Source organism: Eumetopias jubatus, unplaced genomic scaffold, assembly GCF_037043125.1.
Source record: "Eumetopias jubatus isolate StellerSeaLion01/CBP00866 unplaced genomic scaffold, mEumJub1_p1.0 scaffold_14, whole genome shotgun sequence".
NCBI classification, from domain to species: Eukaryota; Metazoa; Chordata; class Mammalia; order Carnivora; family Otariidae; genus Eumetopias; species Eumetopias jubatus.
Genome location: NW_028274820.1, coordinates 92731189 through 92755836, shown reverse-complemented (window position 1 = coordinate 92755836; position 24648 = coordinate 92731189). Strand labels below are relative to the sequence as shown.

Sequence of the window (24648 nt, the reverse complement as noted above, 5' to 3'; positions counted from 1 at the left end):
TCAGTGTGTCAATTTTTCACCCTTATTGCTTGTACTTTGGTGTCATATCTAGAAAATCTTTGCCAAATCCTGTGTCCTGAGGCTTCTCTGTTTTTTTCTAAGCATTTTAGAGTTATATGTCTTATGTTTTGGTCTTTGATCCATTTGGGTTAATTACTGTATATGCTGTAAGGTGAGTGTTACAGAGTAAATGTTTGTATTCTCCCCAAGTTCACATATTGAAGCCCTAACCCGTAATGTGATGGTATTAGGAGGCCAGGCCTTTTGAAGGCAATTAGGTTTAGATGAGGTCATGAGGATAGAACCCCCGTGTTTGGATTAGTGCCCTCCAGACACTAGAGCTTCTTCTGTCCACCATGTGAGAATACAGATAGAAGGAGGCTGTCTGCAAGCTAAGAGAGGGCCCTCACCACGAACTGAACTGCCAGCCCCTCGATCTGGGCTTTCCCAGACTCCACTGCTGTGAGAAATAAATGTCTGGTAAGTCTTCCAGTCTGTGGGTTTTTCTTCATTGAGGATGTTCTGATTATCGGTGTAATCTCATTACTAAATTGGTCTGATCAGATTTTCTATTTTTTTATGATTGTGTCTTGGTAAATGTAACAATTATTTTTCATTTGACCTCTCCCTTGCATAACTCGTGTTTGATGAGCAGGCATTTGGTATGCCAGCTATAGAAGTTTTGAGCATGTATTTATGATATATAGGTTAAGTTTTGCTAGGTTCTTTGTGTTATTAGAGTCTGCCTAAAGTTCCTAGAACTACTTGTTGGATTCAGTCTTGATTCTACCATTTCCCTCACTCTCTGCAATTAATCTGTTAAATGCCTTTGGTTCCATCTCAGTAATGTCTCTCAAATATTTCGGAAATTTGTATCCCCATTCCAGCCCACTGCCGCCGCCTTAGTTCAAGCGCTTGGTATTTCTTGCATGGACTGTTTCAATAACCTCATCACTTGTTTTCTTGCTTCTTCCTGCCCAGCTTTGTCCTCTATGCCTAGATAGCTTTTTAAAATTTATATGTAATCATACCATTTTCCCTGCCTAGGAACAACCTGTGCTTTTTATTTGCCTATTTCACAAAGTTCAAAATCCTCAGAACAGAATAAAAGGAGTTCTTAAGGTCTCTAACTTGCCCTCCTCTCCTCCTTTACCTCTGCTTCTCCCTTGCTCCTCCATTCCAAGTCTGTGCCCATAGCAAAGTATTTGGTATGCTACAGCATACCTATTTCTTTCGTTTTGCTGTGCATTTGCACTATGTTGTTTTTGGATGGTGAAATTCTACTCCAATCTTCAGAAACAAAGCAAAAGTGACTTCTTTCCTGGGACTCTTCAGACACAAATTGTTATGTCCTCCAAGGTCATGTTCTAAGGTACTTGGAATCTAGTAGAACATAAGCACTTATGTCAATATGTCTTGTAATTATTATAGCGTTGTTCCCTCCCACAAGACTCTGACCCTGGAAGAGTGGTATGTGTCCCCAGTTTATCTTTTTTTTTTTATTTGTCAGAGAGAGAGCGAGCACAAGCAGGCGGAGTGGCAGGCAGAGGGAGAAGCAGGCTCCCCTATGCGTAGAGCCCTGTGTGGGACTCCATCCCAGGACCCTGGGATCATGACCTGAGCTGAAGGCAGACGCTTAACTGACTGAGTCACCCAGGTGTCCCCCCAATTTATCTGAATACAGTGCCTAACATTGTCCAGTACATAGTAGTATAGAGTAGCTACTTAATAAATGCTTACTTAATGAATAATTATTTATTCTCAGGGATGAATAACATTAAAGAAAACCTGAACTATACTCCTTGTTCTTCACTAACTACATATGTGACCTTCAGTGAGTCATTTAACTTTTTAGGTGTCAGTTTCTTCATTTGTGAAATGAAAGGTGGGAACAGATAATCTCCCAAATCCTTTCCAGCCCAGACATCTTATTATTGCTGGTTTTATTTGTGCAAAAGACAATCTAATCATTAACATAATTTTATTGTCCATGACTTGCAAAGAAGACAAAAACCAAACCAAATTCTTTAACTCATTTGACTCTGCATTTCATGTTCATTCTTGAGAGGAGGATCAGTCTAATCTTAATGAGCTTTCCTGATATTAAAAATGTTCAAAACTTTACTGAATCTTTTATGTTATTTATTTAAATTAAATATACAGCTCTGTTTATATTTCTAGCAACTCCAAATCAAAAGTTTAAGGTACCTCTATCTCTTTGGTAGAGAAGCAAAAAGATATTTTTGAAAGAACATGGTATTTAATAAAATAATATTTATCTTTAAAATGTCTTATAATTATAATATGACCATATAAATAACTTCAAAAAAATTAAAAATCATCTCAAAACCAACTATTTTCCTGTTTGTGCATTCCTTTTCTGTCTCATATACTCATACTTTATCTAATTTCCATGATGATGTCATTCAACTTTATATCCTACTGTTTTCACTTAGCATATCATCAGCAGTTTGTATCATTTCTACATTGACTCATAATTATTTTAGAGGCCTGCATAATATTCCTTCAGAGGGCATTGGAAAATTCACTGAATTATTTTCCTATTGTTATTTGTTAGATTACCTCCTCATCGATATAAACAATTCTACAACAAATATCTTCCTTTACTCAGAAACTTCATACGAGGGACTTTTGCTTGGGATCCATTTGAGAAGTGGAATTACTTGGTAAAGAGTAATATTGTTAACTTTGTAGTTCCCTTTGGAAATTATTTGCAAAAGTACAATTTTGGGGGGTATAGCGCAATTACCCAATTTGATTTATGTTATTATAATATTTCAATCAATACATTAATTTTTTTTCTGGATTCATTTGTGCCAGCTAGAAGTTACAAATGCATTTGGCTGCAAGCAAATGAAAAAAATAAACCCAGTCAACAGTGGCTTAAATGGATTGGAGTTTAATTTTTTCTTGGAATGAAAAGTCTTGTGGTAGGCTAGCTGTCCTAGGCTGGCAAATGCTCAAGGAAGTCACTGAGGACCAAGGACCATCACATCTGACTCTTCCACCCTTAGTAAATGTTTTTTTGTTTTCATGGTTGCAAGATGGCTATTATACCTCTAGGCATTGAATTGAAGAAGGAAGAAGGGTAAAGGACTGAAGGGGCATATTATCTTTCTGTACTAATAAGACACTTTCCCAGAAGCCCCATCTGGTTATTCTGGCTTTGATCTCATTGTTCAGAACCAGGTCACATAGTCACACTTCACTGCAGGGCAGTTTGGGAAAGAGAGTATTTTATCTTTTAAAAATCTTTGGAGTCTAGGAAGATGAGGGCGAAAGGGGGATATGAGTGGTTTTTGAGTAAAAAGATCACGGTGTTGATGCATTACTTTTATTATTTTCAGTGAAAAATAAATGCTTTTCATTTATTATAATTAAATGGCAAACTTGTTCAGGGAACTTTTTTTCAAAGATTTTATTTTTAAGTAATCTCTCCACCCAACGTGGGGCTTGAACTTAGAACCCCGAGATCCAGAGTCTCATGCTCTACCGACTGGGCCAGCCAGGTGCTCCTCGTTTGGGGAATTTATCAAATCCATCTTCAAATCCTCAGCATTAGCATAATGTTCATATAGAAAAGGCTCAAGAAATGCTTGCAATATGTTGAAAAATAAAGATTTGATCCCTGGAATTTAGGATAAGTTAATTAAAAAATAATTTTAGATTAGCCTCAATTTCTTTAATATGGTTTCTTGTCTGATATTAGGGAAAATGCCATAGAAATAGAGTCATAGGACATTGGACATAGTCCTTCACCTGAACTTGTACACAAATAGGGAAATATGGATTGAGTAAAAATCCAACTTGATGTCTTAGTTTGGGTTTAATAACTCTTCATAAAAGTTATTGATTAGAGTACTAGAATATTTAGCACCAAGAGAGCAGAGTCTTTAGGTTTTCCTTGATGAATCACTAAGTGCCTGGAATGGTGTATGTCACATGGAGACAGTTAGGAACTGTTTGTAATACAAATGACAGTCAGTCTAGAGTGAGGTTTCTGGGAGTACACCACACATTCCCAACTTTATCCTTTTTATGAAATTTATAGATGAATTCACAGTATTGCAGATCGGACCTGCTCTTGCTAAGGAGCCAAGAGGGATTGTGAATGTAATGAATGACAGACTTGAGATTCCAAAGAATTTAGATGGTGAATCATGGTCAGATCATAGCAAGAGGATCTTTAATTGAAATTAATGTTAATTCCTTCAATGTAGCTTTCAAACAAGGTGCTCAAGAACAGGGACATCATAAATTATATTATTGGGGGGTGAACCAACAATTAGAATAAGGAATAATAATTTTAAAATGGAAGAATTTGATGAAATAGCCTATTGAAAATGACTGGGTTGATGGCCCTGTAACTTCGGTTGTTCAAGGTTAAAATAGATCACATGAAGGGATGCTCCTGGAGCACCATACAAGGATGGAAGCCCGGAACCAAATGCTCTAAAGACTCCTTCCATCCTGGAAATGTAATAGTTCTACCTTTATTTAATTCTAGCTTAGAGACTGATGTACTAGGAAATTTCTACCAATTCCTATCAGTAGAACCTTGAAGATTCTTCTCCATTCTAATTCATCAGGTTTCCACTGCAGCTTCATATTTTGTATGGCAATGGTGTGAACCTGAGAATCTGGCGTTTAACACACACTCCTCATGCTGATCCCTTCTTCCCTTATTGGCTGGTAAATTTACAACCCCCAGAACCTTCCTGCTTGGCTCTCCGATTTTCCTTCTAGGCAGATGAATGCTGGGTAATATTTATTCATTCATTCAGTAAACATTTGTTACTATCTACTATGTGCCTAGTATAGTTTTGTTGAACACATTAGCTACGATAGAGCTCATGTTCTAATAAGAGGAGGAAGACAAAAGTAAATAGACAACATAATTTAGACAATGGGAAGTGCCATGAAGAAAATAAAAGTTATATGTTAGCCAGGGCTGAGAAAGTCATTTTAGGGAGCGTCAGGGAAGCTTCTCCGAAAAGGTGATATGTAAAGCAAAACCTGAGTGATGAGAAAAAGCAGAGTATATAGGGCCCACTTTATAGGATCTCTCCAGAATGGCTTGGCCCCACTTGTCCTCCTACCCCTTTGTTCATTCTTTTGGTTAACAGAGAGTCCCCTCCATTGACATTGACATTGTCTCCTATTCTACCTCTGCCAGCTTTCTCAGTCTCCTCCAAGGTGGGCTGAACTCTGGCACAGCCTCCTTTGAGATGGTATTGGCAGGAGATTCCACAGCATGGTGCTCAGGTCCAACCGGTATCTATCCTTAGAGGTTCCTCCCATCACTTCCAGGAAGGGATGAAGAGTCCTGCTGTGGGGCAGGGGTCTGAGTTCCCCAGCAGTTGCCATAATGAGCCAGTAACACAGTCAGTGAGTGAGGGCAAGTTATTCCTTAAGGGACAAACTTCAGCCAGTGAGAGACAGGACACAAGAAGAAAGTGGCAGCGAAATTCTTCTTTCTCCTGCAGACAGAGTGTTCCCAGCTGCAAGGAGGATGTAAATCCTGTCTGGAAGAAGTTCTGGTGACCAAGCAATCAGGTGTGTTTATTTGTGAGGATGCAGTCATTCATAACTCACCATCTTGAATTTATTTTCCCTCTTTTTCTGCCTTCTTCTCTTTTCCCTTCATCAACTGCTGGGATTATAATTCCCCATAAAGTCTTGGCTTGTGAGATTTACATAAGGATCTGTTTTTAGGGCACCCACACAAAAACAAACATCATGGAAACATTTGGGGGGTAGAGCCATGGTTCCCAACTGTGCGTGGAGGTGCTCAGGTTTCTGCAATGAATTTACAGGGGCATTTCAGGACATTTTAAATTTTCAAGGGAAACACAGAGATATTCAGCATCTGTTAGATGCCGTGCAAAGTACTAGCTCAAAGTAGTTGACAGTTTCAACACCATATCAGCACTGCTTTCTTTCAATGATTTCATTATCTTGGCAAAGCTGGATTTTCAGTGCTTGCTCTGATAGAAAGCAAGACCAGGTACAGGAAATGAGAGTGGTGGTATCTAATGGGATTCCAAGTTTCGAGAAGTTGTGCCATGCCTGTTACTATCCCATTGATAAGGAATTTTGGCCATTTAAGAATGAGATGCAAATATCATGATTTCCTTTCAATTTACGTGTACTATTTTTTTTAAAACAGCTGTTAAAGTTGTTAAGACATAAATGCTTCTTAAATTGTTAGCACCTAACTGCCTAATCAACAGAAATGTTAGGTTCTTCTTTTGGCCTGGGATTTCCAGGAAAATTAATTACTGAGACACTAAGGGTCCTGTGAACTGAGAAAGTTTAGGAAGCTCTGAGGTAAAACATTCCAGGCAGCACAAGTAGTAAGTGTTAAGATTGGAAGGTAGGAATAAGCCTACACACATCAGCTTAACTCAGCTTTTCCCCTTTGGTGACAGTATTTTCAAAAGCGCTATTATCTTTAGTTTGGTCTATACATAACTGAGATCCTAAGTGTGTGTGTGTGTGTGTGTGTGTGTGTGTGTGTGTGTGTGTGTGTGTGGTTTATGTGTGTTACTTGCTTTTTAAAGGAAATGATTCTGTGTTATTTCCTGAAAATTCCCAATCACTACAAACATTTTTTTTTAATGTTAGCTATAATGTTCTCTTTATTACTTTATTACTTTAAACTCCAAAAAAAAAATCGTTCTTTCTCTAAAATTCCATGCTTGAAGACTTTTTGATCAGGCTAGAATTTGGAGACTCCAGTTTGATATTTAGGACGGGGATGATACCTGTTTTTGAATGAACAGGAATTGATCATAGAAAGGTGAAATAAGAAGCCCACCTAATGGGGCATGGCTTTGGGTTCAGTGATGGAGATATTGTCTAGGTGAGGTCTAGGATTAGAAGCAGGATGTTTCAACATACCCAGAGAAGCTTGTTCTCTTGTTTATGTACTTATGTTATGCAAAATCATACAAGATGCATTTTTAAACCTGAATGATAATTTCCTTTCCTGTGATTGGAATGCTTTTGACCCATTTCCAAGGATTCCACTTTAGAGTCAAGGTAACCAAGAAGTTGATGAGTAATTACAAGGTTGCCTAGTGACCACTGAAAAACAAAAAGGAAAATACACTGTCTAAAAAGAATAATTGCTATTTTAAGTAACTTCTTAGAAGGCCACCTACAACAATTCATTTGTTTTATGCTGGAATTATTTGTACCTCTTGGGTGTAGGGTTTCTCTCTTTCTCTCTATTAAATTCAGAGATCTGTTTGTAGGGCACCCACACAATGACCATTTACCTAACCCTATTTTCCTTTGCTTAGCAGCCCATCTTTGTTGATACACTCTATTTTGTTTCGATGTAGTGTTCCATGATTCATTATTTGCGTATAACACCCAGTGCTCCAGGCAGAACGTGCCCTCTTTAATACCCATCACCAGACTAACCCATCCCCCCACCCCCCTCCCCTCCAGAACCCTTGGTCTATTTTTCAGAGTCCATCGTCTCTCATGGTTCATCTCCCCCTCCGATTTCCACCCCTTCATTCTTCCCCTCCTGCTATCATCATCATCATCATCATCTTCTTCTTCTTCTTTTTAACATATATTGCATTATTTGTTTCAGAGGTACAGATCTGTGATTCAACAGTCTTGCACAATTCACAGCGCTCACCATAGCACATACCCTCCCCAATGTCTATCACCCAGCCGCCCCATCCCTCCCACCCCCCACCCCCCCAGCTACCCTCAGTTTGTTTCCTGAGATTAAGAATTTCTCATATCAGTGAGATCATATGATACATGTCTTTCTCTGATTGACTATTTCGCTCAGCATAACACCCTAGAGTTCCACCCACGTCATTGCAAACGGCAAGATTTTATTCCTTTCGATGGCTGCATAATATTCCATTGTATATATATACCACATCTTCTTTCCATTCATCTGTTGATACACTCTTTAAACATGCAAATATACAGCTTATTGGTCCAGTTAGCCTGGGACCTGTTAGCTGGGAGCATTCCTGTTAGCCTGGGAGACATACTGTCTCCTGTCGGTATGTATTGATTTAATCAGATAAAAACTCAACCTTCTACTAGGACCATTCTACTCTGCCCGAGTGTCACTGCTTTCTTATACATTTTCTCTGAAATACTGTATCTATAGATATCATCTTTTTTCCTGTAAATGATAGTATATTAAATACTCTGAACTGTTTTTCTTTTTTTAACTTATTTTATTTAAATTCAATTAGTTAACATATACCGTATCATTAGTTTCAGATGTAGAGTTCAGTAATTCATCAGTTGCATATAACGCCCAGTGCTCATTACATCCCGTGCCCTCCTTAATGCCCATCACCTAGTTACCCCATCCCCCCACCCATCTCTCCTCTAGCAACCTTCAGTTTGTTTCCTAGAGTTAAGAGTCTCTTACAGTTTGCCTCCGTCTCTGATTTCATCTTATTTTATTTTCCCTCCCTTCCCCTATGATCCTCTGTTTTGTTTCTGAAATTCCACTGTTTTTCTTTTTTTAGTTAACATTTTTGAGATTGTTTTATATTATTAAATATCACTTTGCCTTATTCCTCTTAATGGCTACAGAAAATTCCATTGTTTGGATGAATAATAATTTAGGTAATTAGTCCTATTTTAACAAACATTTAGGTTGTTTCAGTCTTAAATTTTTGGTGTACACCTATAAGACTATCAGAGGACAAATTCCTAGAAGTGCAATTCCTAGGTTAATTAGGTTGTGCATTCCAAGTATTGATAGATATTGGCAAATTTCCCATCAGAGAGACTGTATGAAACTGCACCAATAATTTGAGAAAGTGTTGGTTTTCCTAATCCATCATCAATACTGTTATCAGACTGTTTATTCTAAAAAATGACATCTTATTATAGTTTAAAATTGAATTTCTTTTAAAATGAGTGAATTTGAGCAAATGTTTATATGTTCAAAACCATTTGTTTTTCTTGTCTAAGTCAACGAACACTTAATGACGGCCTACACTATGCATAATTGTTATGCTCCTTATTGGAGATACGGTGATAAACAATATATAGCCTCCACAGACCTATGGGGGAGACAGACCAATGACCAACTGTTACAGTGGTCAAAGTTTAGTATAATGGTATAATGGGAACCTGTTGGAGGCACACCCATCACAGTCCAGAAGGAGATCAATGGGGCTTCTAGTGGGAAGAGACTTGTAAACTCAAATCTAAGGCAGGTATAGTCGTTAGCTAGGCGAACACTAGGGATGGGAAGAATATGGAAAAGGAGGCAGCAGACCTATGTGTGTAGAGATGGGAACAGAAGGCACCTGGGACTTGTGCATAGTCCAGTTCAGAGTGGCACTGTCAGGATAGGAGGAAGGGGAGGTGGCAGGGTGGGCCCTCCACCCACTAATGTGGCCTTGGAAATCAGTTCAGGGGTTGTTTGAACTTTGCCATGACAGTATGAAGTAACTGGAAGATTTTCTGATAGAGGATAACATAGCAGAAGTATCTTAGGGCGTTGAGCTAGAGAATTGATTGGAGAAGGTATGGTGAGCATTTAGGAGGCTGTCCAGTAATTCAGGGAAGATGATGTTTCCTCGGTCTTAGAGATACACTAGATATTCGTAGATCTCCTTTAACATTACTGTGGAAGCACTGAATTCTCCCAGTCCCCTCTGAAGGTGAGGTACACTGCACAAGGGTGAAGAGCAACCACCCAGAACCAGACAGCCTGGGTATGATTCGTGGCTGTGCCAGTTTCTAGTTGCATGAGTCTGAGCAATGGGGGAAGTTACTAACATTTGAGGGGTGCTGTGAAGATGTAGAGAGAGGCATGTGAAGCACTTAGCACATCACTTGTCTTATAAAAATGAAGGCTTAATAACCACTAGCTGTTTTTATCATTTTTAGTATTACGTGCCCTCATTCCACTCTAGAAATGTCCTGATCTTTGGCTTATTATAATGTGCATATGGAGAGAATTACAGAATTTGGAATTTCAGAGAGATTTGAGATCTCTTGTTCAATCTCCTAATTCTAGTTATGAGAAAATAAAGGGAAAAAAAATCAAACAATCGTTTGTGGTTGCACAGTGCCGACCTGAAATTCCTCACTGGTTTGGTTCTTTTATCACAGGTACATGTAGGTATATATTTTGGTTACTACACTTAGCCTTTAGTATGGATCTTTCTCCTCTTTGTTGACAGCAGCGATTTCTTGGGTGGAAACTCCAATTTGGAAAAACAATCTGGCTTACACACTTTGTAGTGCATCATTCAAACCCCATAGAGCTTTGCATAATCTTAGAAAGAAAAACTCAGAGTGAAGTGGATGACTAAATCTGTAGATACTGCAAGCTTGGGCTGTTTTTTAGCAGTGGGGGCTGACGTGGTTCAAAGCCCCTCCTTGGGTGAGCTCCTCCTCCTCTCCTGGCTCGACCGGGCAAAAGCACCCTGCGCTCCCATCCTCACTTTTGTCTCCTGGATTCTCTCAGCCTTTCCGTTTCCCTGGGGCCCCTGCCATTCCATTCAGTCGAATTAACAGCTGTTTAGGGAGAGCCTGCTACGTGTAAGGAAGACTCTGGGCTGGCTGGGGGATGCAGGCATGAAGGGGTCCCAGCCCTTGCCCAGAGAGAAAGGAGGGAGGCGCTTCGTCCGTATCCTAAACTTGACATCCCCGTCACCGCTTACTTTACCCTGCGCACGAATTCTCTCCCGGGTTCGCACCGAACACGCTCCTACATCCCCCAAAGGTTTCCCGCCTGGGGCGGCTCCTGCCTGGCTCGAGCTCCGCACAAGCCGCGAGCGGTGGTGGAGAGAATGCCGCCCGGGGCATCGGGCATTGGACACCAGGGCCCTGGGACCAAGGTGGGCGCTACCGCTCAAGGGCTGACTGCCTGGGCAGGGCACCTCGCCCGTCCCGGTCCCAGCCGTCTCGTGTATTAACCAGGGCGCGGCACGCTTCCCTCTGAGTTTCCCTCCCGGGCTCCCCTCTCCCGATGTCTGGGTTCGTGCCACGCGCCCCGCGCCCCGCGCCCCGGCGGGCGGCTCCTCGTTCCCTCCCTCAGTCCTCCTCTCCCGCAGCCCGACGCCTCAGGGCAGAGTTCAGGGTCAGCTCTGGCTCGTGCCCCCGATTTAGGAAAAGGCCAGGGGGGCTGGAGAGCGCGGGTTGGCAGAGGGGAGGCAGAGGGGGGCGGAGGGAGGTGGCCTCTGATTGGTCGGGGAGGGGGAGTGGAGGCACGGAGTTTCCCACAATGCCCCGGTGCGGTGCAGCCGCGGATGGATGCTGCGGGAAGGGGCTGCCATTTGCTGCCCCTGCCAGCGGCGCGCGGACCTGCTCGCTCTCCTGCAGTGGCGGCCGCCGCCCGCGCCGTCAGCCGGCCGGGCCTCTGCAGCGCCGCCGCCTCGGCTCCCTGCGCGGCCGCCGGAGCGGTCGCCATGAACCCCAGCTCCTCGGCGGGAGAGGAGAAGGGGGCGACGGGCGGCGGCAGCAGCAGCGGAAGCGGCGCCGGGAGTTGCTGCCTGGGCGCCGAGGGCGGCGCGGACCCGCGGGGCGCGGGGGCAGCGGCGGCGGCGGGGGCCGCTGCCCTGGAAGAGCCCGCGGCCGCCGGCCCGAAGGAGAAGGACGAGGCGCTGGAGGAGAAGCTGAGGAACTTAACTTTCCGGAAGCAGGTCTCTTACAGGTAGGCGCGGGAGCCGAGGCGGCGGGGAGACAGGTGCCGCCGCGGGGCTGAGACCCGCTCTTGCCCCTCACCGAGGCGCTTCCCCGGAGTTGGGGGCACCTGGCGCGCTCTCCCTCTCGCTCGCTCTCTCGCTCTCTCTTCCTCTCTCCCCCTTGTGGGGAGATGTGTTTTCTTCTCATCCCAGCCTTCTGGGCTGGAGGGAAGCTAGGTGCGCCCGGTTTCCCTCTGGAACAGGACAGAAGACTGGGTCCCTGAGGTCAGAACAACAACAAAAAATGCGTGTGCGCGCCGGCGCGGGGGCGGGGGCGGGGTGCAGACACAGATGGAGATGCCTAGTTTTCTTGAGAGAAGTCTTCAAAGTTGTCCCTAAGCCGGTGTCATCTATAACCACTCCCCCTACCTTCTAGATTTCCTTGGATGAACCTTTGGCACTAACTTGATAGTTGAGATCGCCCTACAGGCGGGATAGAACAGCACGGTCCTGAAGAGAAGTCCTTACGGGAAGTTGGCCCTGCACCGAAACCTCCCATGAAGGAAGGGTCGATGGGGATCGAAGTCTGTAGATACCCAACTGGTTAGGGGGTTACCTGTACGTGTGCCCTCTTCCCCTCCCCTGGGTGTGCCCAGCAGGAGGAGGTAGGGACCCACTGGCAAGCCAGGGGTGAGTGCGAGAATGGGACCACGCTTGCCCCTGGGGATGGATACATTTGTGAGACAAGAACAGGGTAGGGTAAATGGCCACCAGATTATGATAAAGGATTACCCCACATTGTCTCAGGATGTAAATATGAGAAATGAGGATTCAGTAGGTTCTCCGCTGCTCCTCCCGACCCCCATCCCCAGGCAAGAATAAAGATTTTGAGAGGTTCAGAGAGTTTCAGATTACCCTTACTGCTTTGTTAGTTTGAAAGCCAAAAAAAAAAAAAAAAAAAAAAAAAAACATAAGCATAGAATTACAAAAATTTACACTTGCTAGGGCTCTGAGCATTTCTTGAAAAGGGGTCAATAACAACATTACTGTGACCCTCTCCCTTGAGCCAGCAGTCCTTTCCAGAAGCCCATATAAAGTATTAAGCCTGCCCCACCATGTGCTGTTATGTAAGCAAAAGCAGATGACAGAGGTGTGTGGGTTTGTGAGGGTGTGTGTTGTATTTATGGGGGCATGTGTGTGAATCACTGGGATCCCCATAGGCATTGCCTGGACAGGAAGCCCCAGGCACTATGGCATGTGCTCTGTGTCTTAAGTGTTGGTTGGCTTCTAATGACTCAGAAACGGTCTTCTGGGTGAGGTTCTTGCTCCCGCATCCCTCGCGTGCATTTTGTTCGCTGTACATTGAGGGAGTTTCCCACTTGACTTGCTCTTTTAGTTACTCACGTAGATCAGGATCAAATGAATCTTTCTCTTTATATTTTCTGGTTTCTAAAAATAGACAGGTGCTGGAGAGTGGGGTAGCTCTAGGGAGGTATGCTAGGACACGGGCAGTTCTACTTCCTAGTAATGATGGCCTGCCTGGCCCTTAGGGGAACAGGGACTACATTCAGCCTAATTTAGGAACTGTGAGTTGGAGGGCAGTTGATTACATTAAGCACATTGTGGGTCTGGGCTCCTGAGCTGAGAAACTCTCATGTGTTCCTGGTATTCATCAGATTCCTCACTACACTAGGTAGGGCTGCAAAGCCCAAGTTTGCAAGGGAAATCATTTCAGCTTGCCTCTTGGCCGGGGTCATCCTCTGCATCTCTCTCCTGGACCTGGGTACTGTGTGAGTGGGACAAGGCTTTCTGGATTGCACGCTCACACATGCATGCGTAAGTGTGTGCACACAAACGTAGACTTGGACACAGCATTTTTTTTATAAAATAAAAATAATAATACTGCATTTGCCTTACAATCCATAGAGGTGGATCCCACTTTGTGAACATTTCCTTTTAAATAAAGCTTTACAATCTCCAATTCAGGGAACCACCTGCATCAGCATCACCTCAGAGGGCTGGTTAAAAATGCCTGCCACCCCAGACTTACAAAATCAGTCTGTGGGTGGGAATTTTCAACAGTCTCCTCAAGCAATATTTAAGCACATTAATATCTGAGGATTGCTGCCTTGTTTTTCCCCAAAGGCTAAACAATTGATCTTTGAGCTCATAAACAGTGCCCAGCCAAACAAGGCCAGGTGGTCCCAAAGTCAGAGAAAGGAGAGTGAAAAGACAGGCGATTTCATCTGGCCCACATTTGTCCTGGGTAACCCTCAGAGGGTCTCCATTTTGATTACTATTATTATTTTTTTAAGAGTCATGGTGAACGGCCTCCCCACTCGCCATGGCAGCCATTCCTGCTTGATTCAGCTGTAGCTGGGGCCTTGACCATTTTGTTAGTGGGTTAGTAAGTGGTCTGTGAGGAAAGTACAAGTCTGGCTGGAGTTGGGCCTTGGCTCCTCAGGGAGCACCACCCCACCCCACTCCCGGGGCCACCCAAGGACAGGGCGTGGTGGGAGTTTGTGGAGAGAGGTTGGGAATACCTCACAGGATGGAGCCTGAGCCAGGGGGTTCAGTTGGAGAGTGAAATATGGATGCTTGTGTAAGGGGGGGTCGTCTGAGGTGGGGAAGAGGAGATGTGCAGGTAGGTAAAAAATATCTTTTGAAGAACATGGGTATTTGCAGAATGACACTTGACAGGAAAGAAGAAGGGGGCTTGGGGAGAGGGTGTGCGTGTGCGTGTGTGTAGGGGGGTCTCATCTGCTCCTTCTGTTGCTAAGGAACATATAAGCTAGATTTTAAAAATAAATGAGGAGTGGGTGGGCATATGCAGTGACTCCTGTCTTTTTAGGAACTAGAGCCCTTTACAAAAAGCCTTTAAATAACCATTTCTGGAGGCAGATTATTCATTTTGCTTGACTTTTACTTTGTTAAGTAAAATAAACTCCTTTATGTACCCCTAGATTTCCCCTCATTATCTTTTCTTTCTTGGCTTTTTTTTTTGGGGGGGGGAACCATTTTTCCCATGAGGAATTTTCCTTTATGTCAGATTCTGCTCCCCTAGAGCAAATAGTCTCTGTAGACTGTGAAGCTAAAGGTTTTAGAAGGCAGTGCAAGTGAGCTGGTACTTTTCTCTTAAAATTACTACTTCCTTTTTCTTTGCAAATTATCGTGCTGCAACATGATACATACGTGCCAACGACTATATAATGTGTAGGAACTGGTGTTTTTTTTTCTTAACTGCTGTAAGAATTCCCATTTAAGTTAGTAAAAAAAAAAAAGTCTTTCAGAAATACACAGGGGAGGGGAAGGAGAGGGTAGCTGATGTTTATTGTCTTCTGTGTACCAGGCACTGAAGTAACTGTTTGTGCATATGCCATCCTATTTACTTGTCATGAGAGTCCTATGATGTGATTATGGTTATTTCTATTTTATAGACAATGAACTTGAGGTATAGAGCTTGGGTGTGAGGCAGACTGGAAACCCAGATCTGACTCTAAAGGGTTCTCTCTTTAGACCTAGACATTCATTTCAGGTTCGAAGTCTCTCCACAGACTTGTGTGGTGTGGAGTGTAAGTGTATGCATGTGCGTGTGTGTGTGTGTGTGTGTGTGTGTGTGTGCAGTGTGATCTGTCTTTTCACCTTCTCTGTAATATGCCATGGGTCATCATTATATATTATCTCTTACACTTGTTGGGTCGTATCACGCTGGCTATATAATTTTAAGGAATCCCTCCTTTATTTCAGAAATGAAAATGAATGTAAATGAATGATCACCAAAACATATATTAGTTTTGCTTCGTAGAGCAAAACCACCTACATGACACCTGCCATCATTATGAAGATACCCATGTTAGAGTTTTATATGCCTTTGAATAAAAATCGCACAGATGTTATGTAGGTGTACCTAGATCCAGTGAAGAACTGGCCTGTGTGTACCTCCTTGAGCAGCCCAAAATAAACGATGGGGCGTGATTTCACTGGTAAGAAGATGTTCAACTACCATTACTTTTAAGATGTTGATAGTATGCTTCAGCGTCTCTACTTTTACACCAGAATGGTACTGCCAAACGCTCCTTACAGGGACATTTTGGTATGAGATAGAAGGAGCCAGCAGGATGGATTAAAGTCCTTAGGTTAGACAACTCGGTAAAAAATGATTTATTATTCTTTGCAGGTTGATGATAAGAACATAGTATTTCCATTTTTGTTTTGTCCTTCAAAGCAAGATTATGTGATTATAAGAAAGACCAGTGGGATGTAGAAAGCCAAATAGGACTGCATGTGCCCTGTTTTTTTTTTTTTTTTGCACAAGAATCAGTTGTGTGGGGGGGAAGTTTGCTTCTCCTGGATATCAGTGTGCGGCATCCTCCTTTGTAAATCAATTTTATTTCTTTTATGTTTTATACATTTGTTCACTATTTAGAGGCTTCAGGATCAGATGAAAACTGGTTCTAATTTAATGTTTCCTTCCTCAATAATTACTTAGGACTTGGCTAAGTGTTGACTTCCTCAATCAGGACACCAACTAGGCAAGAATGCACTTGAACCATTGTCCAGAGTACTTAATCTGCTCTAGTTGATCTTCCAGAGGCTTGGTTTTTACCATGGGAGAGTGACAGCCTTGGACCGTGTGGCATCAGAGGGAGGAGGAGTTGAAGGGAGTTTTGCTGGTGTTCATTTCTGCTGTGGCAATGACAACATCGCCTCATAGGGACAAATTAAATTAGAGTAGAGCTAACTCTTTGGAACATTTCCCTCTCCTAATATGAGAAAATGAGGACTCCCAGTGAGGGCCCAGGCTGGCTACACCTTCCCTGTCCAGCTGGGCTGGGCTCTGGGATACACATCCTTCAGGCAACCCTGAGTTGTTCTTGGAGTGGGCTCAGAGGCATTCACTGCGTGAAACTGGAAGCATCTGGAAGGACCATTGCCTAGATGTTGACATGACATTTACTTTCTTACTTGGGTTTATGTTGATAACGCTGATCCTAATTACTTTTTCTGAGACCTTATAATTTTAGTTTTAGTTTATAGACCTTATAATTTTAATTTTATTTTGGCATGCTCCAAATTAATGGTGGATAACTGGGGGATGAAGGTAAGGAGCGAAACAAAGTCTAAGCTGCAGAGTTCTTTCTTTTTTTTTTCTTTGAAATTTAATTTGCATGAAATAACTATAAAAATGGACTAATTTCACATTGTTTGAACTGGCTGGAACTATTTGAACTGTTGGAATTGTTTGAACTGGTTGGAATGTTATGCCTACTGCAAAGCTTAACAAACCAATGCAATGTAGAAGAAGATTAAAGAAATTAAAAATGCCAAGTTATGTCTGCTTGCACATAATGCTCCCATAATTCCTCTCTGGCTTGTTTACCAGGCAAACTCCTTCTGAGGAGTAAGCTCCAAAGTGTCCACTTTCTGTGATAGGTGGTGGGTCTTCCCATGTCCTCACGTGGCACTTTCTCAAAAAGCTGTGTTCAGACTTCATTGTAATTTTCTGGTGTGGGAGTTAGACTAGGATTTGAACCCGGAGCCTTCTAGCTGGTCTTGGGCATGTCCTGTAACCCCTTTCAGGCTTGGCATGTTCATCTCTAAAATGGGGTAATCATAATACCTACCTTCAAGGTTTGTGATGAGGATTGCATGAGTTACTTTATGGAGAGGACTCAGCACAGAGTTCACTTTTCCAGTTATTATTATTCCCTACTAAGTTGTTAGCTCCTTTGAAGACGCCAATTGCACCTTAACCATTTGACTCTCTGAATCCTGTTCTTATTACTCAGTAGGTGTTGGATAAATATCTATTGGATGAAGGAATTTAATTGCCTTCTTTAAATAAATGACTTCTCTTACCATTCCCTGTCCGTCTCAGTTGTGATTTTCCTTTCTACTGAAAGAAAGGTTTGCTTTTTTCTCATTTGCACTTTGTCCAACAGCCCAGAACTCTGTTTCTGTTTACAACTTCCTGTGTGAGTACCTGCATCAGCCGTTTAGCCAGCTGTCGGAGGCTGGGGAGGGGCGGCAGGGCTCTGACTTAACCAGCTATTTGCAGCTTGTCAAAGAAAAGGCCTTAATTTGCCTTCTGAGCAGCACTAATTAGCTCTCTGGCTCTCTTTCTGTCTGTCTCATCCCTTTCCAAGGGGGCATCATTGATTTCCTCTTGGGGAATTTTTCCGTGGACTCCTTTTCCTGTGATTAGAACTTAGGACAGCAGAGAGATGGCTACCCCCACGTTTCTGGAATTGGTCCTGACAGCTGCCTGGCCAGCCCCAGGTTGTGACTCCAGCGACCTCCGTGCTGTATTACCTCACTCCGTCCTTGCAGCTCACCTGATCGACTTTGGTGGAAAAGTTGTTTTAGGGAGAATTCCTTTGTCGACATAGTGACTCTGAGCTTTTGTTTTGTTTTTCACTCAATGCAATAACAAATCCTTCAAAAAAGCACCAGCTACTTTTTATTCACGTACATTTAGAGCACTTGAAGGATGGCTGGTTAGTGTCCTGACACCACAGCGTTCAAAGGGAGGAGGCGTGAGCACTGCTCTGGTCTTCTAGAGAAAAAGCAAATCGTCAGGCTGAGGGAGGGGGCTGTGCTTGGGCAGAGGTGGGAAGAAGGGCCTTCACAGATGAATTTTCTTGGTCTTCCCTTCCAGCCCTGAGGTTTTATCAGCCTTTGAAATGGAGCAAATACTGTTTTTTAAAGGCAACAGCTTTCTGACAGGGACTTCTGTAGTCCTTAACCTCCCTGCATTTTGCGTTAAGTGGAGATTTGCTGGTAGATTTAGATTCATAAATAATGCTCTGATAAGAACCAATTCTGATTTAAGCTATAACATTAATGGTCTGACTTGCTGGATGGAGTGGGGAAACGATCAAAGCTCAAAATAGGAAGAGTTAAACGGCAACCAAATCTCATTGTTCTTACTCTCCAATGTCATGAGAGGCAGGTGGAATTGTGGTTAACAGCCCTGACTCCAGGGCCCTACTACTGGGGTTCAGTTCTCCGTCTATCTCTGCCTGCTGTGTGACCTCAGGCAAGTTATTTAATCTCTCTGTGCCTTAATTTCCTCATCTATAAAATAGTAGTGGTAGGAGTACCCCAGCCTGTGGGATTGTTGGGAGGCTGATACTCATAATGTTCCTCATCACAAAGTAAGCTGTGAGTGTTTGAGTGGTGTCTTTCATACTTAAGTCCAATTAAGGAGATTTGTTTTTTATTTTTCAAAATGTTGAACATTTAGTTTATAGGTTTTGGCATTCACCGAGGTATAGAATACGTACTTTGCCTCTCACAACTTATTAAAAATGAGTTGACTCTTAACCAGAGGGTGTGAAGGGGACCAAGCTGCCTCCGAGTGCTGTGGAAATTGGAGTAGGAAGGAAGACAAGGTCAGAGAAGATGGGCATTGTGAGTGTGCAGAGCCACAGTGGCCCACACCCCCAAACCAGTCGTTTGGGAACAGGAAGCCAGACATGGGGGATTGGGTAACAGGGTTCTGAGAGCTTCAAGTGTCAGGAATAGATAAGTAGATAAAGACAGAGGTCCTAGAAATAGAGTTGTCACAGGGACTGCAGGACAGAGGTTATTTCTCTGCTGGGCTGGCTCAATGATGTCTGCTTTGTGTGTCCAGATAATGGCCGGCTGCCCTGTCCTGGCAATCGGAGAAAAAGCTTCCCACAAAGATACAAATGTAGGGATCCGAAGGGGTACGTGCACCCCAATGTTTATAGCAGCAATGTCCACCATAGCCAAACTGTGGAAAGAGCCAAGATGTCCATCGACAGATGAATGGATAAAGAAGATGTGGTATATATACACAATGGAATATTATGCAGCCATCAAAAGGAATGAGATCTTGCCATTTGCAACGACGTGGATGGAACTGGAGCGTGTTATGCTGAGTGAAATAAGTCAATCAGAGAAAGACATGTATCAGATGAGCTCACTGATATGAGGAATTCTTAATCTCAGGAAAGAAACTGAGTGTTGCTGGAGTGGTGGGGGGTGGGAGGGATGGGGTGGCTGGGTGGTAGACATTGGGGAGGGTATGTGCTATGGTGAGCGCTGTGAATTGTGCAAGACTGTTGAATCACAGATCTGTACCTCTGAAACAAATAATGCAATATATGTTAAGAAAAAAGAAAAAGAGGAAGATAGCAGGAGGGGAAGAATGAGGGGGGAGTAAGTCAGAGGGGGAGACGAACCATGAGCGACGATGGACTCTGAAAAACACACTGAGGGTTCTAGAGGGGAGGGGGGTGGGGGGATGGGTTAGCCTGGTGATGGGTATTCAAGGGGGCACGTTCTGCGTGGAGCCCTGGGTGTTATGCACAGTGAATCATGGAACACTACCTCAAGAACTAATGATGTAATGTATGGTGATTAACCTAACAATAAAAAATTAAAAAAAAAAAAAAAGCTTCCCAGATGCTACCTGTCCTGGATTATTTCAGAAGTGGAAGGCTCAGCCTTCTGGGATGTTCTGTTTTCTCAACTAGGCCAAACAACAGAATTTACTTTTTAAAATTGTAGGTGATTATTAAATATTTGTTGAACAAATAGAACTAGCTCAGGACTGTGGAATAATTACTGAGGAAGTTAATTCATTTTTTTTTTCCTACAAAAGGCAAAGGAAAGGCAGTTTGGTTGCTTTTGTGTATAGTGTACATTTTCAGGAAATAGCCAGAAAATAGACTCCTTAAAAAATCCAAAGTACATTTTTAAAATGTGTCATTTCTTTGTATGTCAGAAAGATGTTAAAAATCCTATGGAAAAATACATTTTTGTTTTAAAAACACTTGAAAGCAATTTGTTTAAAGATGAAAGGGGGCTTTATATAAGCTTGTGCGGAAGCAGTTGGAGAGGGTTCCATGTATCACTTTGGAGACAAACTTCTGGAGCCTTCTTCAAACTGAAAGGACTGTGTTTTCATCACTGTCCTTATGTATGTAACCGGGTTTGAGGCACTCTCTCTCTCTGAGATGGAGAGCATTCCCTGTAGGGGTTTTTGAGAAAAGAGCCTGATTTAAAACGGTTTCTTCCTTTTAAATCGGCCCCCTCTCCATGCAAAGACTAAGCTATAGCATATTTTTGTCTCTGTCCAATTGAAGCACTGTCCTCAGCATCTAAAGTAAGACAGGAAGTAGAAAAACCTTGAACCCCAGCAGCCTCAGAGCATGATCTTCCCTGGCAGAGGGAACACCCATGGGGCCGCTGAGCCTTCCTAGTCTATCCTGCCTTTTCTCACAGGGGCCCCAAACAAACAGACACCACTTGTCCCTGTCCTTTCTAGTGGCCTCTGACAGACCATTCCCCCAAGGCAGCAAAGACAGCCCATGGACTTGCAGAGCTTTCGTGCAGCTCACTTAAGAGAAGAAACAAGCTCTTCTTAGGGTTCAGACTTGGACTGCAAGTGTTAATTTACTTAACTACCCACTTGTGACTATTAGTGAGTATAAGGTACTGATTTTCTTGTTTACTCGGTGCCAAGAGCTGCTAAACATTTTTATAGATAGTATTTCATTTACACCTCATTGAAGTGTGAACTATCATTACTTCCATTTTACAGATAAGGCTATCAAGGCTTAGAGTTTAACCAAGTTGCCTGAGGTCACAAAGCTAGTGAAATGGTAGAGTTAAGATCCATGCCCCTATTTGCCTATCACTTTCCTAATGAAGCTTTTCACCCTGGTTCTTCTTTTACCCTTTCCCACTCCCTGGGTGCCAATAGCCCTATTTTCACCATCTGATGGTTTATTAGACTCACGGTCTCCTGAGAGGAGAGACCCGTGAGGCCCATCACTTTGGTGGGTCCAGCCAGTCCTGACACAGGACATAGAGACAGGCTGATGGGCCGACAGAGCAGGAATTCCTTTCCTGCGGACTCAGCTCTGTGAAGAACTCTGTGCTACCGGCAACTGTAGGGGGGCCGAGATTGAGCTTTCCTTGGTGGCTCTTTGTACAACTATATGAATTTTCCATTGCCTGAGATGGGGGAATAAATCCAGGTACCTGGGGCAGGGAAGTGATTTGCAGGGATGATAGGCCAGTACGTGCGCCCTCCTTCAAATTCTACTTCCAGTACAAGACCTTGTGATTTTTTGGAAGCAGAGTGGGACTTGAGGGGAGGGGTTAACGCTACAATGGCTTGGGGTCCAGCAAAGAAGTTAGCACTGATTTATGTGTACCTTATGTGGTTGAAATGGCACAGTAGCTCCATTGGATTTTGTTTTATGTGTAAGTATTCTTAGGAGACTTGAGTCTTCACCTTTAACTGGAGGGCCTATTCAGGCTGTAAGTACTTGCAGGATAAGTTTATTCAGAACAACACCCTTCAGAATTCATAAGTATTTGCATGTGTGCTGTTATACTCACCTAGAAAGTTTCAAAGGATGATTTTTAAAAACCTGAGTCATTCTTTCCCGTTTGAAGAAAACCTTCAGAATTTCTTAGCAAAATAAATCTCTAGTTCAAAAATAGACGACAAAGCTATTTAAAGATTAAAACAGAAGCTTTCTATGAGCCAGTGTGGAATTATAACAAAATCTAAGGGATTTTTTTTTTTAAAGACAGATTTCTGGAGATTTCTTACACTGTTAATACCGACTAAATTTAAGTCCTTATAATAAAAATGTGTGTGGCACTCTTCGGGCTTTACCATTTATAAACTGCTTTCATGTACTTGATCGAATTTTACTCTCAGAACAATCTTAGGCAACAGGTGGAGTAGGTGCTGGTTTTATAACCGTTGTACATTTCAGGAAACAGGCATGACTGCTAAGTGAGGATCCCAAAGCCACGGGCCAGTGAGGGGCACTGCCAGGCTTAGGCTGGCTTTTGGATGTGAAGTCCCATGTTCTTTTCACTTTGGGGTGCTGCTTCCGTGCACCACTCTCTGGGAAGGTCGACAGCAACATCTCTTTGGTTGGTTAGTTTTGGTTAATTTTATTTACTTGAATTTGTCTCCATTGTTCATCACAATGGACAAAGTTGGAATCCGTCGCTGGGTGGCATATCACATCCATATCACATCGACAAGGAGGATGATCTCACTGTCAACCTCATTTACTCTTTCCATAGATTCAAAAACGTGAAACCACCAGTGGAATGGTTAATGTTTAACACTCCTTCTTCTGGGGCGGGGCCGGGGGGAAGAGAAATATTCAGGTTCTTCCTTTGCATTAGTTGCTAAGCAGAAGCCATTTCATTGTAAAGGAGATTCAGTTCGAGCAATGACATAGAAGTATTCCAAGAATAGCATTTCATTTTTACAGCAACATTTCATGTCTCCATATAGCATATACTCCTGTGGCTCAGGGATTTTAAGGGGAGAAGTGGACACCTCAACACATTCGTTGAATATGAGGAGAGAATTCCATATAGCTGATCACCTAAAAACCAAACTCCCGTGATCTGTGACTAAGATTGCACAACACCCACAAGCTCCTTGCACTTTTAAGGATTTGAAAGTGTCTCCAGAAAACACGACTGCCAAACAGGTACGCTTTTGAGGGCGTGTTTGACGTTAACTGAGACCATCTCCATGAAATGTTCTGGATAATTTAGAATTCGAAGTTTTTGGAGTAACATGACATAGAATATAATTTGGTTGCAGCGAGGAGTTGGCTCGTGGGCAAGATTTCATTGTATTGAGATTTTGCTGGCAACTGAAGGCTCTTAAAAATGAAGATAAAATACTGTACATGGCTAGCATAAGTCCTCGAGTTTAGTTTTATCGGCAAAAAGCATATGAGTATAGAGGAAGGCATGTATCTAAGACATGGATGTGTGTGATTCTTCTATAGTAATGTGTGAGAAGAGGAGATTGTCAAATTTCAGAGCTGTCAGGTGATATATTTTTTCTGATTGCACTGTCATTAATTTTGAAGGCTGCAAGATCTGTGTGTGGAAGCCCATGGCCCTGCTTTTCTAGGCATTTCTGTCATCTCTGCCCTAGCTTATACAGACTGTTGTGAAATTTATGTGTATCTAGACATATATATTTTCTTTAGCAAACACTTTCATGGGAGTTGTTAAGGGAGCAAACTTTGTTGTTTTCTAAGAGTGCGCTACACACCACCACTCCCCCAGTCCCCTCCCCAAGCCATTTGAGAGAAAGTACCTCTTTCCCGGAGCAGATGGGATGCTTGGAAGCTGGTCTTTAACTTCCAGTAAATTGCCCTCCCATTTATGGCAAAGTACCTCTTCCAGGAACTAAAAGTAATGTTCAGAAGAAATAATACATGGATGAATCCACAAATGGCGAACAGTTATTCCCACTGTGGTGTGGGTTCATTAGTATAGTTGTTTTTAGCATCTCTCCAGCAATCGGTGCTTCTCATACATTTCATTGTGCACTTTTTACAATTACTTAAAATGGCTTTAGTGAAGCAGTTCTGGTGTTAGAGGAAATTGTTATTGTTATCTACACAGTATCTATGTATATATTGTTATCTACATGGGGAAATCAAGTCAAGAGGTCTGGAAAGGAGAGGATGTCTCTGCTGGCATGAAGACACAGAAGGGTAAGAGCCTCCGTGTCTTTCAGAAAAAGCACTTCTGAGGTGCTCGGTGGTGTATCCTCAGCATCACTAATAGTAATATTACCAATAGCAACAATAACTTATTCTATGTGCTGGGAGCTGTGCTAAATGATTTGTATACTTTATTCCAGTTAATTCTTACGGTGACTTTATGAGGTAGGTACTATTACTATTTACAGTTTTACAGAAGAGGAAACTGAGGCACAGGGTAATGAAGTACCATATCAGGACCTCACAGCTAGCAAGCAATGGAGCCAGGATTTGAATGTCAGAAGAACTCGTTGTCCAGTGCCCTTAAACATTGCTGTGTGCTATATCCCAGTATGAATGTATAGATAGACCTTGTTTTCCTCATGGGAATCACCTCTCTCCTGTTGTGTGCAGGCTTGTGGGATTGTACATCAAGGTACCTGGCTCTGCACCATGGAGGCCAGTGAGGT

General features: G+C 42.8%; 1 protein-coding gene across 5 annotated transcripts in view; it reads left to right on the top strand.

Moving 5' to 3' along the window:
• The first annotated feature begins 11285 nt into the window (after nt 1-11285).
• DGKI (diacylglycerol kinase iota) overlaps nt 11286-24648 on the top strand; it is a 451310-nt gene continuing 437947 nt past the window's right edge. For all 5 annotated transcript variants that reach the window (XM_088018199.1, XM_088018200.1, XM_088018198.1 and 2 more), the window contains exon 1: nt 11286-11689. In XM_088018199.1, coding sequence (XP_087874325.1) covers nt 11286-11689 — 404 coding nt within the window. The remainder of the gene's footprint in view (nt 11690-24648) is intronic.